The sequence below is a fragment of the Pimephales promelas genome, chromosome 1, assembly GCF_988280905.1.
Source record: "Pimephales promelas chromosome 1, fPimPro1.hap1.1, whole genome shotgun sequence".
NCBI classification, from domain to species: Eukaryota; Metazoa; Chordata; class Actinopteri; order Cypriniformes; family Leuciscidae; genus Pimephales; species Pimephales promelas.
In genome coordinates, this window is record NC_142769.1 from 21,748,211 (window position 1) to 21,765,908 (window position 17,698).

General features: G+C 38.0%; 1 protein-coding gene across 1 annotated transcript in view; it reads right to left on the reverse strand.

Annotated features, from left to right (window-relative positions):
• Positions 1 to 17,698, reverse strand: part of cgnl1 (cingulin like 1) — a 35,997-nt gene that overhangs the window by 10,339 nt on the left and 7,960 nt on the right. Inside the window, exons 4-12 of the mRNA XM_039654375.2 lie at positions 17,315 to 17,420; positions 16,817 to 16,912; positions 16,386 to 16,534; positions 15,318 to 15,459; positions 14,754 to 14,966; positions 3,780 to 3,986; positions 3,414 to 3,518; positions 2,035 to 2,187; positions 1,641 to 1,811 (exon numbers count right to left, since the gene is read on the reverse strand). Coding sequence (XP_039510309.2) covers positions 1,641 to 1,811; positions 2,035 to 2,187; positions 3,414 to 3,518; positions 3,780 to 3,986; positions 14,754 to 14,966; positions 15,318 to 15,459; positions 16,386 to 16,534; positions 16,817 to 16,912; positions 17,315 to 17,420 — 1,342 coding nt within the window. The remainder of the gene's footprint in view (positions 1 to 1,640; positions 1,812 to 2,034; positions 2,188 to 3,413; positions 3,519 to 3,779; positions 3,987 to 14,753; positions 14,967 to 15,317; positions 15,460 to 16,385; positions 16,535 to 16,816; positions 16,913 to 17,314; positions 17,421 to 17,698) is intronic.

Sequence of the window (17,698 nt, forward strand, 5' to 3'; positions counted from 1 at the left end):
TAAACTGAAAGCCAGGGGCTGCGAAAAGGAACTGAAGACTGAAAAATCTGATCTGCCAAAAGAATGTCGGCCGATGATTAATGTCGGCAAGGAACATTCCAGATGTTTGACACTAAGATAGTTGATATGAGGATATTCATCTCCAGAGAGACAGAGATAGCAACTGAATAACAAGTTATGCAAATTATATTTAACACGGCCATTTGCCTGAGCTTACATTGAAATATAACTCCAGCTAAGCTGACTGTTATGCTTCTTCAGAAACTCGTGGTTTTCAAGAAATGCAAACTTCACTTTGGCTAGACAATCTTCCCATATTTACATGACTTTTTTGTGCTGTTGGATAAATAGTCCATAAACTCAGAGCATAAGGGCGCCTTAAACTTTCAAACGTTTAGCTTGGATAATCGTATCAATAAAATGGGATTTTCCTATCTGCATTCCATGTCAAACAAACTGCATAAGAAGACATTCTTGGACATGGTAATACCATGGTTTTGGACATTTTTACACAATTTTGTAACACTTTCCTCCTTTAAAATCTTGGTAAATGAAAACGCTAACCACTTAGTAACAACAGAAAATGGAATTACCGGCTGATATCATCAACGGTACTGTTTTTTTTTTAAAAAGGATTAGGTCCACCAAGGTCTATAAAGTATATGAGTATGTAAAGAAAGTTCAAGATAGAGGAAAACTATAAAAGTTTTAATTCTCATTCAAATTCATTAAGAATAGGGAAACTATTCTTAAAACGCTAAAACAATAACGTTAACGACTCAGAAAAACAATATAATCGAAATCACTTTCAGAATTATTTTTTTTCCAGCTAAACAACGCTAAAAACATTGACAGCCAATAAGAATCCACTGCTTTTAGATTGAGATTTTAAAGCGGCAGAAGACATAACTGCAGTGCACAATTATAATAAAGAACTATATTATGGCGGAAAATCAATGACTAAAATAAACTAACGCACAACTGATGCTGGCGCAAGCGCTAAAATGACATCTCCTCGCGCATGGTCATTCCCCACGCTCTCGCGCTCGATCTGCTCTCGCTTGCTCGAACAATTTTATTTTTGCAAGTCGAGGGGTGGGACTTACTGTTTTAATAGCCTCAAATGTCATTGGCTACTTCCCCTTTTCTGGATCATTGGACACCTGTCCAATGATGCGAGACATCACTTAATTTGTTTTATTTGTTGTGGTTTCTTAATGTGTAATGTGATCTAATGCATTGTTAATATAGAACAGATTCTTTACCAGATACTTTATTAACAGGAAATCTTACTAGTGATGCATTTTGTTGTTAAGAAATATTAGATATATTTTACAGACTGTAATAACGCATTTCCATGGTTACTTGCATTTTAAGTCTTTTTACATAATAAGTGGTTCATTATATTTTCTGGCTTCTCAAGTTAAGATACAATTCACATTTTAGTCATTGATTTGCCGCCATACTATATTAGTGTCCACACACTTATGGTTCTAGTTATCGTTTTTTTGGCTCAGACCAATCTGTTTAAGTCCAGCCAAGTTTTTTGAACATGTGCATTTCAGGATTTAGAAATGATCTGCTTTGTTTTTTTCGACTTGGCTTCAGGTTGGTAGTTTTTTCTGAACTCCCCCACCCACCTCCTCTTGAAGAGTCTTGGCGGTAAGACGGGATTTCTCCAGCTCCAGTCCTCCCTCTCTCAGCTGTTTCTGCAGCTCTGCCATCTCCCTCCGGTTCTTCTCCTTATACATGTCTATCTGCTCCTGCAGCTCCTGAGTTGAGCTCTGAGACGCCTCCACTATCTCATTCATCTACACAGATATTGGAAAAAACAATAGGACAGAGGAAAATTAAATTAGTCAATTCCTCAAATGTACCAGCTTCACCGCAGGTGTCTGTGACACAAATCACACCAAAGTTGTATAACCAACTCAGGTTTTGTTTTCCTCAGTGAATTAAAAATAATTTAAAAAGTTTATTACGACATTTACATAATAATAATAAAAAAAATCATCATTGAGTCCAGTCTCTCACCTCCCGCTGAAGTTTCTCCACAGTTCGGTCCAGCAGCCTCCTCTCATCTTCTATCTCATTCTTGGTGTTTTTAAACTGCTCTTTCTGACTCTTTTCCTCCTTTAGTCGCTCTTGCAGCTCATGGTGCTCGTGAGTCATCTTGGTCAAGTTTCTCTATTGATGGAAAAGTATCAATTAACAAAGTAAAGCAAGACTTCCCTTAGGACAATTTTTGAAACAGTAATGCTACTCTAATTGTCGGTTTGACTTTAAGATAGTTTTAACACTGTGACCAAAATAATAAAAAAAAAAACAATGTTTAAAACATACAAATATACTTTCTGAAGTTGTAAAAAATGACACTATTTAGAAGAAATATTACGGTTTCACCACTAATTTAGACTTTCATACACTCAAAAGTTTGGGGTCAGAGAGGTCATGAAATTTTTTTATACTTTTATTATGTGAGAAAAAAAAAGTATCAAACCGATATCTTAAAATGTCAGTGCCAATGTTTTGTCTCAAGATGTAAACCAGTAATGTTTTTTTTTTTCTAAGGCATGTTTATTAAAGCTACTCAAATGCCCTAATTAAACGAAGGCCTAATCCTGGCTTAATTTAAACCCTGTGTGTGAAACACGGCCTAAGACTTTTACACTGTAACAAAAATAAATTTCTGTTTCAAATACATTACATGCAGCACAAATGTTTTCAGCATTGATCATAATAATAATAATAATAATACTAAAGCAGCAGATCTGCTAATTTGAATGAGTTCTGGTGGATCATGTGACACTGAAGACTGGAGTAATGGTGCTGAAAATTCAGCTTTGCATCACAGGAATAAATTAAATAAAATAGAAAGCAGTTATTTTAAAGGTGCATTGCGCAAGTATCTGAGTTTTTTGCAGAACTATGCCCTCTCTGGCGACAAGAGGAACTGCAACCAGAGGTGTGCACGCTCATGGACCACACGCACGCTTACACGAGCTGTTCATAACCAAAGGAGCATCAGCCGCACAAATGTTTTGTTAGTCATAATGTCTTCAGAGGTAATAAAGTTATAAATCTGCAAGTCATTTTAAATACATGAAAGGAAAAGCATTTGAGTAAATCACACACTTGTGTGTGAGGGGAAAACGGGGGTAGTAGAAAACTTCGGTTTTTGTTTCCATCTATCTCCATGTTGAACTGTTTAATGTTGCATAATGCACCTTTAAACTGTAATATTATGACAAAATATTATTGTTTTGTTAAATAAATGCATCCTTGGTAAGTATTAGAGACTACTTTCAAAAACATAAAAATAATCTTACCGACACCAAATTCATAACAACTCTACCAAACATGATTTCTTAATATCTCAGCTCCTACTCAAAGTTGCGCTTCCCAGGTCTCACCTGCACATCCTCTAGGCGAGTGGTAAGCGCATGATTTGCACGGGTCATTTCCTCTTCCTGTTCCCTGATCTCAGCGAGAGACTCCTCCAACTGCCTTTTTTCTTTCTAGTCACAAACAAACACATTACAGATGTTTTACTTCTCTGTGTCTGTTTTTATAGACACAGATTAAGCATTTCCCCCAGACTAAAGGGGAAGAGTTAACAGGGCTGATGGAATTCCCGACAGGACAATCTTAATCTTCGTCTAGGGAAACGGCCTCAGGTCGATGTAACCATTAGAATGCAATAGAAATCTAATTGGTATAAATGTGTATAAATAAGCGTTTCTTTTTCACACTCAAATCAAAGAGAGAACTGAAAGTACCTCCAGACGGCCAGTTCGCTCCCCCAGCCTGCTCTCCTGCAGCTTGGCTTCATCAATGATGCGGTTGAGTTTGGTAACTTCGTTCTCCAGCTCATGTGCCCTCTTGCGAAGTCTCTCCACCTCCTGAGACAGACGGCCTGCCTGGCCCTCGGACACCTTCTTTGCTACCTCCACTTCCTCCTTCTCCTTATTGGCTGTAACATTGTTCTAGAGAAAGAGCACAAAACAAAGATTGAGAGTGTTAAATATATGTACATTACGCACAATTATCTTGAAAACATTCATAGGTTTCATTCAGGTTAGACCAGATGCAAGGTGCAAGACGCAACTAAAATTGTATTTTTTTTTTTGATTATATAAAAATGGCGGGTACACAGCAACTTTTTTTTTGAAACGGCAACACTATATGGTTCACAATTAGACTATAAGAACATTAGCCTGACCCTCGCTGGTGTAATAAACGTGAATTCAAAGTTATACAAACCATGATCATAGCTTTCTTTTCTCTAAAACTTGACATGGGCTCAGTAAGATTTGTTTTTGAAAGAAGTTGCTTATATGCTCACCAAGGCTGCATTTATTAGATAAAAAATAGTTAAAACAGTAATACTGTGAAAACATTATAACAACTTAGAATATCAGTTTTCTTTTGGAATATATTTGATTTATTCCTGTGTTGGCAAAGCTGAATTTGCAGCATCATTACTCCGTTGTCACATGATCCTTCAGAAATCATTCTAATATGTGGATTTGCTATTATTGTTATTAACTATTATTAATTATTAATAATTATTATCAATGTCAAAAACAGTTATGCTGCTTAATATTTTTTATGGAAATCAAGGTGTATTTTTTTCTGGAAACTTTTATAAAAACAGCATTTATTTGGAATAGAAATCTTATGTAACATGACATTACCTTTTGACTTTATATTCTTGCTGAATAAAACCATTAATTTACAAAACAGATAATATATATATATATATATATATATATATATATAGAGAGAGAGAGAGAGACACACACACACACACACAAAGCCCAAACATGTGAATGCTAGTGCTAGTGGATGTGTAATATTCCTGCATTCCAAGCCATCAGAATGAAATATGAGGAAGGAGAAAAATAAAAAAATAAAAAACACATTAGAAATCATTGTTTTTGTGGGACTGTTTCATCCAGAGACAGAGAATTATCTCATAAATGATGCTGCAACCAACACAATCACTTGTGCTGTTTGTCACAAATGTGCATGACAAAAAATAATCATAGTGAAATATATTTTAAAAAATAATGAAAAATACAGCTTCATTAGCAAATATATATATATATATTAAGTTGTTTAAAAGTTACATTTTAGACTCTAGTGCAGGAGCTGCAGTACACATCAAGTCAATGAACTCCTAGAACTGAATGAGTCTAATGGAAAAGTGAGTGTAGGGCAACAGGCCTCTGACCTTTGACACCCTCTTAAATGATGTGGGCCAATATAAATGCAGTGAATCACAGGACACAGAGGTGAGGTTAAACTGAGCGACCCTGTACGATTTATTAGCACCATCCATTTAGAGTTAGCTAAGCATGTCTCCTTCAGTTTCTCAATGACTCAACCAGACACATATACAGTTTCCTAATTCCTTAAGCCTTTTGACGAGTTACGGGTTCAGCAGCCGTCTCCGAACGTGAACAAGTTTCTTAATTAGGCCGTGCTCTGTTGGTGGCTGCCTCTTTGTCTGGTTTGTGCTTTTGCTCGGCCAATATTAAAGAGCACTCGGCGTTCTTCTTCGCCAACTTTTATGAATAAGCGAGACTGTCCTGTAGAGCTGCTGTACGTGTAAATGCATTGTGCCGTTTCAAACTCATTCTGCAATTTAGACACCCATGGACAAAGACAACACACACACACACAGAACTCCTTGTGGGGATTTCAGCTAAGAAACCGAGACAGCTGTCATGCAACGGAGGATTCTATATCCTGTTGATGACAGCTCAAAGATAAGACACAACACGGATGGTCCCAGAACTGGATGAGCAGGTAGATCGTTTGCTATGCATGAGAGAATGTCACCCAACTGGTTTAACCATCCACTGTTTGCAACTGTGGACAGAGACAATACTTCAATTATAGCTAAACAAAAAAAAACAAGCCCTAGCCAGTGTTATTTCACAACCACTGAGATACTATTATATCATATAGTTTAGTAGTTAATATAGTTAGTTATATATTATACTAGTTCAGTTTTGTCATTTTTGTTATTTTACTTTTAAATTATGTACAAGTTTTTATTATTACTTTTTATTTCAGTTTTAGTTTAGTACATCAAATGAAACTAAATGAAATTGATATCTATATTTTATATTATTTCAGTTAAGGTTTATTTTATTTAAAGAAATGGACAGGTTTTGTATGGTTTTAGTTTTAGTTAACTATAGAAACAAAATGAGTTCTCTCTGATAAATGTTAACTGTTTGATGTCAAAATTATACATACAATTTTTTTTATTAAATTTCTAATGTGCTTTTTAAATCTCACAGAAGTAAATGCCTTAGATCAAAATAATATAGAAATATCCTGCAGAGACACCAGATTATTTAGACAGTGTCTAAATATCTGTGCTCTAATGGAGTGGAACTACAATTGCAAACCCTATGATCAGTGAACATCCAGACGACAAAACACAGCTCTGTGTGTGTGTTAATTTAATTCCAGCCCTAACAACTCCAACTCACAACACAGTGACTCATTAGCAGACCAGGGTGGATTTATGTCAGTTCTGCTTGCAGTTCAAAGTCCTGAAGCCCCTCTACGAATCCTTCCCTCTCACTCCCGCTAGCCTCACTGGTCAGTAATGCTTAACTCATTTAACTATTATACCTCCCAAAATAACCACAACCACCCACCCCCAAAACAAACCAAAACGTCTGTTACGCCACACCACCACCCCTAAACTACAGAGGCCAGAAGGTAATGTCTCGCTAATATGTACCTAGCATAAGACAACATACTCTTATGCTTGCAAAACTGCAGGAGATAACATTCACTGACAAAGTTTGGTAAGCAGTGACCTTTTCAAATTGTAAATATGAACGTTTTTGTCTTCAGAAAAGCTGCGGCTCGACGTGAGGTGGCTTATCATGGTGTCTGTGTCCTTCAGAGAAGGTTACAACGGTTTAATTGTGGCAATATTCTCTTCTCTTTACTTGGAGTGAGACATTTAGTACTGATAAGCTACAGGACATGAGGATAGTGCTGAGAAACCGTTGCATTGGTTGAAAGTGATTAAACTTTTTTTTTTTGTATTCACACGTTCCCTTTCCCTCCATGCCCCAGTTCCCGCAGTCAGGCCTTTGAAGAGCAGAAAGAGATAGAAAGGGAAGGGCAGAGAGGATCAATGTTTGTTTCGGAGCTTCTTTTCTTGACAGAGGCATTTCAAAGTCTCAGAGAAAGCGGTGTGCTCTGAATGGTGCTCTAGCCTGCTCGGGCTGTTTATGTATAGTTGGGCATTAACCAGCATTGTGAGTGTGTTTAAAAGCTTGAGAATAACAATGGCAGGAGAATCACAATCAGTTCATGAACGCCAAGTCCAAGCAAGGATACAGACTGTCCTGAAGCTTCGCGACCTAAATCTTCACAGCACCGTTTATCGACTAAACCTTCAGTGAAACTAATAAACCTGCCAAATTCACCATGGTTTTCTGCTTCACATGCAGCACAGTACTTCCAAAGAGTTAAACCTCTCTAATCCACTCTCAAATCATTCAAGTTTACATGTCAGATGTATAATCTGACGGGGTACAACATAATCTTAAAGCCATCCAGAATGAATGTAAAAGCAAAATTTAAATCACAAGTCAACCCCAGCACCAAATGGACTTCCATACATATATATACACACACATACACAGACACTTGACCACACACTAATATTTAAAGATGTTAAAATGGTTTAGATTTAGAGAAATTATCAATAAAAAAAAAAAACACACGTGATTTCCCATTAAAACACAATGACCTTCATAAATAAATCACATGTATCAAAATGGTTACAAGTGCACAGTGTTTCAATGTTCTGCATTGGTTACTTAACAGTAATGATGACAATGATTCACTGCATTGATACTTAACTGGTCCCTCAAGCAAGTGTAAGCAGTGATTTCATCCACATTATCCGCAGAAAGTGCAAATCTACAGGAAATCCTGCTTTCCTTGTGTCCAAAAAATTCAGATCTGTTTTTATCTCAATGAAAGCAACCAAACTCGTGCTTTCATTGTGAGAGCCAAGGCCAATTAGTCAACTATTCCTATGGTCAACCTTTCAATGTGACTTCTGTTTACATGCCAGGCGCTTTTCTCAATAAAAGTGCTGCAACTCGACAGAAAGATAAGAATTCACAGCCATAGAAACATAAGCGACAGGTCATACGAGGTTCTTGAAACTTTAGCAGCCAGGCACAAAGTGTTCAGCCTTTGAATACCACAGCAACACCAAAGACTCGAGCTTCACTCGGGCTCCAAACAACACCGGGTCTGTTTCTGCATCTTGGTGGTATACGTTACAATAGCTTTGCTCCTAAACAAAGAGGCGCATACACACGAATGTGCCGAAGCAGGACGAAATGCTGGGGACAGGCGAGAGGTGCTCAAGCTGGAAATGAAAATGTGCTGCTTGAAAAGCACTGGCTTCTTTCCAGCTGCATAAGACGCCAGGAATAACCTCCTCTCGTCCTTCAGGGAGGGTGAGAAGAAAACATACTGTATTTTTCAATGAGGAGGGCGGCATGCAGTTACTGCAGGAGTTCAAGTGCACACAGATCTCAAATGCAGAGAATATAGGAAAGAGCAAATTATATCTTGTGCATGACTTCTCCAAATTTTTGTCCTAGCAGTTGTGGAGTTTCTTGTGTTAGGAATGTATGTGGCCCGGGATGCATTAGGAGGACACATTACAAAACAAATGTAAATCATATGAGTTTCTGGTGATCAGAGAAATCCCAGAACGTTTTTGAATATGTTCTACAGCCAAATCTGCAAAGGAGGCCAAAGAGAAAAGTTGTTGTATTCTCAAACGGTGGGGAACAGCAACACTGTCAATCATCATTTGCTTTTTGTAAGCTACCAAAAGTTAAAGAAATTAATACTTTTATCAGCAAGGACAGATTTACTTGATCAAAAGTGACAGTAAAGACCTTAATAATGTAACACTAGCAAATGATTTATATTTTAAATAAATGGAGAAACGGTTTCCACAAACATAGCTGCACAACTGTTTTCAATCATAATATTTAGGGACAATTAGCTGGCATATTTAAATGATGGACTCAAGTGCTCAGGAAAATTAATGCACATTGTTCCTTTTACAATAAAGAAAGAATAAGAAATATGTCTTGAGCAGCAAATCCTCATATTAGAATGATATCTGAAGGATCATGTGACACTGAAGACTGGAGTAATGATGCTGAAAATTCACGGGAATATATTACATGTTGTCATATATTAAAGGTGCTCTAAGTGATGTCGGGTGACGTGACTTCTTGTTGACGTTTAAAGTATTTTCAAACAAAACGGAGGCTAGATAGACCCTCCCTCCTCCTCATCTGCATTCTGCATCGACCCCACAAACCCCACCCCCAGGGCCTTCTTGTCAGTTATTGGCTGGAACAGTTTGTTATGTTTCGTGGAACGGGTTGCCGCAGTTTGTTTTGCCATTTGTGGAGCCTGGGTTGTCTGCATAGACTGTGTTTAGGGGACAGGCAGCTAGCGGATAGTGAGGAGATGTTTGCTGTATGTGACAACAAATGTTTTGGCCTAAAAAACATGTGATATCGCTTTTAGAGCACTTTTAAAACAAAGTTATTTAAAATTGTAATAATTTTTCACAATATAACCGATTTACCTTATTCTTGATGGAATAACGCAGCCTTAGCGTTCACACAGAACGCGTTTTGTTTTTCCATTCTACTGTGTTACTTTTCCATTTTCACTGTAAGCATACGGTAGATGGATACCTTTAACCGCTCTAAAAACATTGGCACTCAAGTTCAAATAAGTTCAGTTTAAAAAAAAAAAAAACGTGTCTCTAAATTCGCTTTTCTGTTCTACTAAACTGAATCTCAGTTCTGTGTCTGTTAACCGACTCTTAGTGAGCACAAGAGACTTCTTTCAAAAACATGAAAAAGAAAACTTACTGACCCCAAACTTTTAAACGGTTGTGTAAATAAACAAAATAACTCCTTCAACATGTAGCAGTTTGGGCATATAACTTTCCCAGCCATCTCCTTAATAAAAGCCAAATTCAAACCACACTTTAGACATACAGACGGTGTCATGAGACTGGGTGTGATTGTAACTTAAAGCGACATATCAATTGTTTTCTTTTCTACACACAAAGACACATGCCACCACCACTACCTTCAATGAACAGATGTACAGATATTTCTCTCATCATGTCCCACTCTCTCCCATCTTTAAGAGCATTGCCAAGAAGTTTGAAGCCTGGGCTAAATCCTTAGCTTTGTGCTTCAGTGTTTAATCCCATAAAGCCTGGAGGTCTGAGGGTCAGACCCCCTCTGCTGAGCTCATGGTGGGGGGTTTGTAGGGTTCCAGGACGCTACACTTCTTGACAGCAGGGGACTTTGGCTCAGTGAGAACAAAGGCCGATGAATTCAGGCCAGTACTGGACCGAGCTCAGCCTGTAGTGAAGACCCTGCCATGGCCTAGTTACACGCACAGTGTGCGTCACGCATGAGGGCTGCTGTTTATATGTAGACTATGAACTGTCACAGTAATCGCTTATAATCATTGTCACTGCCCATCAAGCCACGGAAATACTGCCGACTGAGCTTGTTGTTAGGATGACAACAGGGTGAAGGGTGAGATGTAGACTAATGCAGATGCACATCATTTCTTTGAAGCTCATATTTGCTTTCATATAGCTGTTCTCCACTGTTTTTGCTCTTTTTTTCAATGTTACACTTCCCTCTGTCCCTCTATCTCCTCCTCCACTTCCCCTCTCCCACTCAGGCATCCAGCTGAATCACCACAGAGCAGGCCGGGACAGTTTGCTATCATCACCTGAGGAAACACACCACGTCCTGTGAGACTGTCGGCTCCCCAAACAGCCCCAAGGAGACCGTTACCGCTCTGTATCAGCCACAGCCCACAAAACAAACAAATACATCATAGTTACGGCACTGCACTCAAATAAACCAAAGGCTACACATTCTGATACCGATGTATTACAATTACCGATGGATAGTATTACTGTTCTTTTCCTGAAGAAAGAAAATCAACAAAAAGTTTAAACAGCACAACTCTTTTCCAAATTGATAAGAATGATAAATGTTTCTTGAGCAGATCAGTACATTAGAATGATTTCTGAAGGATCATGTGACACTGAAGACTGGAGTAATGATGCTGAAAATTCAGCTTTGCCAACACGGGAATATATTAAAAATATATTAAAATAGAAAACAATTATTCAAAATTGAAATAATATTTTACAACATTTACATTTATTCATTTAGCTGACGCTTTTATCCTAAGCGACTTACAATAGGGGATCATCACGCTTCCGGGTTTCATGGGCGGGATTTGTCAACTTTGTGCATGTCCACTTCCGACGCAGTTCAACAATGGCTGAGACGAAGGCTATATATGTCACTGCTCTGTTCCACTTTGTAAATCTAACCAACAGCGCAAACCCTACTTAAGTTTTCATGGATTCCCGACTGAATTGAGTATAAGGAAGAACTGGATTAAACTTTAAAATAAAACAAGGTCGCACGTTTGTTTGCAGCCGGCACTTTAGTGAATCAGACTAATTTACCAGGGATGCCGTATAAATAAACTTAGTGTAGTCTGTCATCAGTTCGCCAGCGAGATCTGTGATTCAACGGAAGTGGCAGTGCACAAAGATCACTGAATCCGGAAGTACGACGTATCAGCATGATAATCCCCTATACATATGCTATATATGTCAGAAGTCACATGCCTCTGGAGCAACTTAGGGATTAAGTGTCTTACTCAGGGACACAGTGGATTCGAACACAGGTCTCTCACACCAAAGGCATGTGTCTTATCCACTGCGCCATCACCACCCCTCTAAAGAACATTACTGTTTTTACTTTATTTTTGATCAAATAAACGCAGCCTTGTTGAGAGACTTTTCAACAATCATAAAAATGGTAGTAAAGAAAACTACTACCTGCCATATTTTGATACAAGAGAAATATTTAAATGCATAAAAAAATAGAAAGAAAAAAAAACAATTAAAGGGTTAGTTCACCTAAAAGGTAAAAAAAAAATCTATCCATGATAAAAAACACTCCACATGGCTCCGGGGGGTTAATAAAGGCCTTTTGAAGTGAAGCCATGGGTTTTTGTAGGAAAATACCCATATTTATAAGACTAGCTTCCACCAGGCGACCGAATGCATTACGCAAGTCGACTTTTTTTAATGCAAAAAGCTAAATCATATCTAAAACTTTTGTTTTGTTACAAGCACCGCCATTATGGCCCTATGTAACACTTTATAAAAAATTAACTCATATCTCAAATAAAGATGCAAAATAACATGTAATATAATGGCTTCAATTTTACTTAATAGTTTTTGTTTTTGGTACTACTTCTCCAAGCAATCAGGAATAATATGTGTTTGAAGTCAAGACAGTTGGGTTTGGTTACAGTTATGAATAAAGGCAAATTCACACTCCACCGACAGATGCCAACAGACGCAGACAATCTCCATCCCTTCACAGATATTCCACAACCAGACAAACATCTGAAAAATACACACTGATCTAAAGTGATGATCTGATCTCGACAAAGTGGCAGTTGCCGTTTGAAGGTGCAGCCAATTGGCCTTAAGAAAACAGGGAAAGCTATTGGAGCAGGGAGAGAATCCCTTCACAAGGACGTACAACCGTTGAGAATCAGGAATCTCTTGCTGTGACCCCCCACTCCCTCCCTGTTCCCCCTCCTGCTATTGGGGCAGAGCAATACCTTTGTATGCAGCAGTAAAACTGAACAAAAACAACCTCTGTGAGTTCTACTGATCAGCATCTACATTTTTCCCATTGCTGGTCAAAAAGCCTTATAGAAACATCCACACAAGCTGTACTGGGAAACCTGGGATCAGTAGTCTAAACTCTTATGCAAATTTTGTAGAATAAAAAAGGCAAACAAATCAAACTAACCTTAGTTTTTGTACAAACCTCCTCGCATTGTGTCATCTGTAAGACCCCTTGTCTGCACAGTGACCCACTTATTGGCCATGTGCAATCCCCCAGCTATTTGCATATGAAACAATCCCATCATTCATTTTCAAAGAAAGAGAGAGACCAGCTATCCACCCCATCAGAGCCTCATTAGATTAGTGACGGCCTACCACTGCAATTAAGCAGTGTTAAACTCCATTTAGTGCTTCACCCTTCAGTGTTCCTCTACATGGGGCCTTCCTATCAACACTAACCCCATAAAGAAGAGGCGCATGGTAACACTCGTTTAGCCTTGTGACTTGGTCACTCACTAAATTATCTAGAAATACAACGTCTGCAATCTGTCTATTTGTCCGCTTCTCAAATATTCAACAACAAAACTATGCTCTGTTCTTCTGACATCCGTTCGTGCAGCTATTTCAAAAATAGGCACAATGTGTGCAAAACTAGGATTACTGTGGCACCTGACCAAGATTAAACTCTTTGTCGGTTTACTCCTTTAAAATACATTTAAACTAAGACAACAATGGCCTCCTTTGGACAGGAAGTTTCTTTGTTGGAAAAGGAAGTGAGCTAAGAGGGAGTTCCACCTACAGTACTTGTGGACTGGACAACTATCTGTCCTCAGACTACCTCTTTCACTCCTTCTCTTCCTGTTTGTTCAGTTCTATTGTGCGCTTTCCCCTCATATGAACAAAATCATCACAATCAACTACTGTAAGTTACTAGGAAGTGGTCCTATACTTAATCTAACTTTAAAATATACAAATCAAAACATAACATTGTTACATAATATGAAAGTTGAACTCAGTTTATAATTTGAAAAACATTATGCGTCTTAACATATGCCATGGAAATGATACACTGTAAAAAATGATTTTTTGGTTAAGTAAATACTGGTGAAAAAACCCAATGTAATTTACTTGAAAAAGTTAGTTCAGGCAAGAATTTAAAAAACTAAGTAAATTCCATATCAGTACTTATTTCAAGCGAGTATAAATGAAAGTGTAATATCAACTCAATAAAATTAAGTAAAAATTACTCAACTTTTCTGATACTGGGGTTCCCATCATGCACTGGACCTTGAATAATTAATGAGGTTCATTTTTCACTGGTTTCCAGCTGTATTTACACTGTTTTATCATTGATTTTTGTTTTCAGTATTAGTAAATTGCCATTTTGTGACATTTCGAGTCTTAAAACGACACATTCAAACACAAAAACGATCCATCAAATGTTACCACCATTGTGTATTGTCTACCAAGTATTGAGGTGTTTGCATTCACATAAGGCTTAATGTCTGACATGATGTATATATAAATTACTAAGATGATCTAAGTAATGAAGATACTATAAATGACTAACAAAATTCAAGATAATTGTTTTAGTGAAGTGTAATACAAAGGCAAAGGAAATCGGTATTAATCAACCTTTTACAAGCGGAGTTAAAATTACTTATTTTTTGTAAAGTTTACTTAATTCCACATTCCAAGTAAATTTAACTTAAAGATTTCTAATTAAAGCTACTGATAAATATGTTTAGGTATTTACTTGGCAAATCTTTGTAAATTTACTAGCATTTTCTGAGTGAGATCGTTTAGCAAGGTTTTTTCAAGTAAACCCTACTCCAAATTTTTTACAGTGTAGGAAGGTATAGAGGGAACAGGATCAGGAAGTGTTTACATGGTTTCTAACATCACACAAACCTCTGCTGTCGTTGCTTTATTTGCAAACAAGTGAAAAAGTTAGATTTATCACCTGTTTGGCTTCCTCCACAGCTGTTTGTAGCTTACGGATCTCTTTTTCATACTGCTCCCTAAGTTTATCCACCTCCTGATCGTGAGTTGCCACCTCCTCTTTCAGAGCTCCTTTAAGAGCGGTCAGCTCCCTCTCACGCCGCCTCAGCAGCTCCTCCTGCTCTTCTTTGGCAAGAAGCAGGTCCTGGAGGTCTAGTTTCAGTTGCATGAAGTCCTAGAGAGAACAGCACATGGTTAGAAGTTCTGTTATCAGCCTCAAGACTTCATTAATTTGAATATGCAAAGAATTGTTATAGATTGCTGCAGTGTAAAATTTGCATGGGAAATATACAGCTTTCCATGACATTTTATGTGCCTCAGAAGTAACGCACTATCGTTCAAACGTTTGCAGTCAGTAAGATCATCATTACTACAGGCTTCAGTGTCACATGATCCTTCAGAAATCATTCTAATATGCTGATTTGCTGCCCAAGAAACATTTTTATCATTATCAATTTTGGGGGAAAAAATCATATAGATCCCAAACATTTTGAACGGTATGTACAGATATGTTTTAACGCTGTACCTCCATCATGGCCTCTTTGTCTGTACTGTCTGTTTGAGATTGCTTGGCTCCATCCAACTCATCGTGCATCTCTGAGAGCTGGTCCTGCAGGTCTCGGATCTCAGTCTGGTACTGCTCTTTTTCCATTTTTACCTGGAAGAGTCTGATATACACAAAAATACACTCAGAATAGCTGCATTCTGAAGTGAAATATTTTGCTTTTGAATATTTGCTGAGCTCATGTCCATATAAACTCTTGCCAATTCAAACCATGACGTCACAGGATAATTTGGACCTTATTTTGACAAACTACGGGATGGAGAAATCAAAGAAACTTGCGTATCTGATGGTAGTGTAGATTTTCACTGAGTTAGAAGGATTTTCATCTAGGCCGACACCTATGAATTTTAATTTTACTCAAAGTTTACAAAAAACACATAGACAGATGTGTTCTTTGTTAGGGTTGGGTATCGTTTGAATTTGAACGATTCTGATTCCGATTGCGATTCCTTGTTTCGATTCTGGTTCCTAACGATTCTCGATTCCGATTCTTTTAAGAGGCAGGGTCAAAAAAGTTTAGCTAACCTTGCTAACCAACGACCTTTCTGAAGGAAATAATCCTTTCTGAAGGAAATACTCCTTCTGTAAAAATACTCCTTTTGTCACAAATTTTGCATTTTGCCAAGATTTCGTTATTTTTAGAAAAGTGAAGCCACACTTTGGACCGCCGACGTAAGGTACTCATGTTCGACTCGCGTGGTTATGCCAACACTTCCGGTAGACGCTTCTTCCTTGGTGTTGTTCAGCGGTTTCTTCTTCCGCTCAGCGGACTGTGAATATCGAAACTAGGAATCGAAATTTTAACTTCTGAACGATTCTGGGAAAAACGAAAAGTTAGTCTCGGTTCCAATCGATACTCGATACCCAACCCTATTCTTTGTGAACGGTGGCACAAAAGTAAAATTAATAAGCTAAAGATGGGCCAGGCGGAGTTAAAACATAGTAAAACATGTGAGCTGAGAGTTTACAGTTTTGTTTTCCACAGATTCTGTGTGGGTCTGTGTCCACATCCACTTGACAGTTTCTTACTCCTCCACTGTAGTGCGCAGGTCAGCCTCTGTTTGACTAAGCTTGTCCCGGAGTCTGCTGCATTCGGCTTGACACTGTTCCAGCTCTCTCCTCAAATCTTTCATTCCTGCTCCCGCCTTCAGCTGAGTCTCGCTCAAATCACTGCTCTTCTGCAGGAAAGGACATAATAAGAAATGACAGTAACCTTACTGAACCTTCAAAATCATAGTCAGTCTGAGAAACTGGCCGTCCTTTTTTGGATTTAAGGCCCAGTCTTTCTAATAAGCCAGTAATTGGTTAATTTGATTATTGATCTTAAGAGGTGATAGGAGTGGGATTTCGGTCAACATGGAAGCTTCTAACAGACTGACTAAATAGACAGCGCAGGGGTCCAAGGTGCAATTGACGAGTAAAAACAGTAGAGGTATTAGTAGAGAGAGAGAGAGTTTTACCTTGCATTCATTCTCAAGCTGTTTCTTAAGATCAGCGATTTCTTTTTCCTGTTCGGCTTTCTGCTCCTGAAGGGCTCTAGCTGCAAGGTCTGGAGCCTGAGAGAGAAACATTTATATACAACAGAGCTCTTTTCAACATTTCAGCAGAATAAAAACAGCAGGTTCTCAAGAATAATCCATGTTCTAATCAGTAATATTCCTAATATTTGTAATGTTTATTCATTTGCTAATCTTTTCATATACAAGTTTTCATGATTTTGTAGACTTGTTTACAAAAATTAAATCAAATAATGAACAAAAATACTATAAAAAATAAAATTCTGGTCTGATTTTGCTTGCATATGTTTAAACATTAGCCATGACTATGCTGTTTGCCAAGTAAATAACCTCAGCCAGTCTTTATACTTTCTCCAAGAGATAGATTAAGTCCCTCTTTTAAGAGGCTCACAGTCTAAGCTGTTTGTTGAACCCAATTACAATGCCACAACAACGGCTCACTTTGTTGTCGCCTTGCACGTTTCCAGCGGCCCGTGACTTCAAGGTTTGGATTTTTTCAAACACAAGGTTGACCTTTCTCTTGGTGGTGTCATCGTTATCATTGCTCCTGCAAAACAAAACACAAGTGCTCCTAATTTACTTGAATGGTTTGAGAGTCTCTTTATCCCAGCCAAAGTGTGTTGATAGTGCATGTGTGTGTGTGTGTGTGTGTGTGAGCAGACTGGATCAGAGTATAATCCCTGACATTTCTGGGAAAAAAAATCAGCCTGGCTCTTTGCCTGTGTGGAGAGTACAGAGTACTCAAGCTTTGATGTGTCACCTTATGAACTGCCCACCCTAATCACTGCCTTGTTTTTTTTTTAAAAAAAGTCACATTTCTAGGAA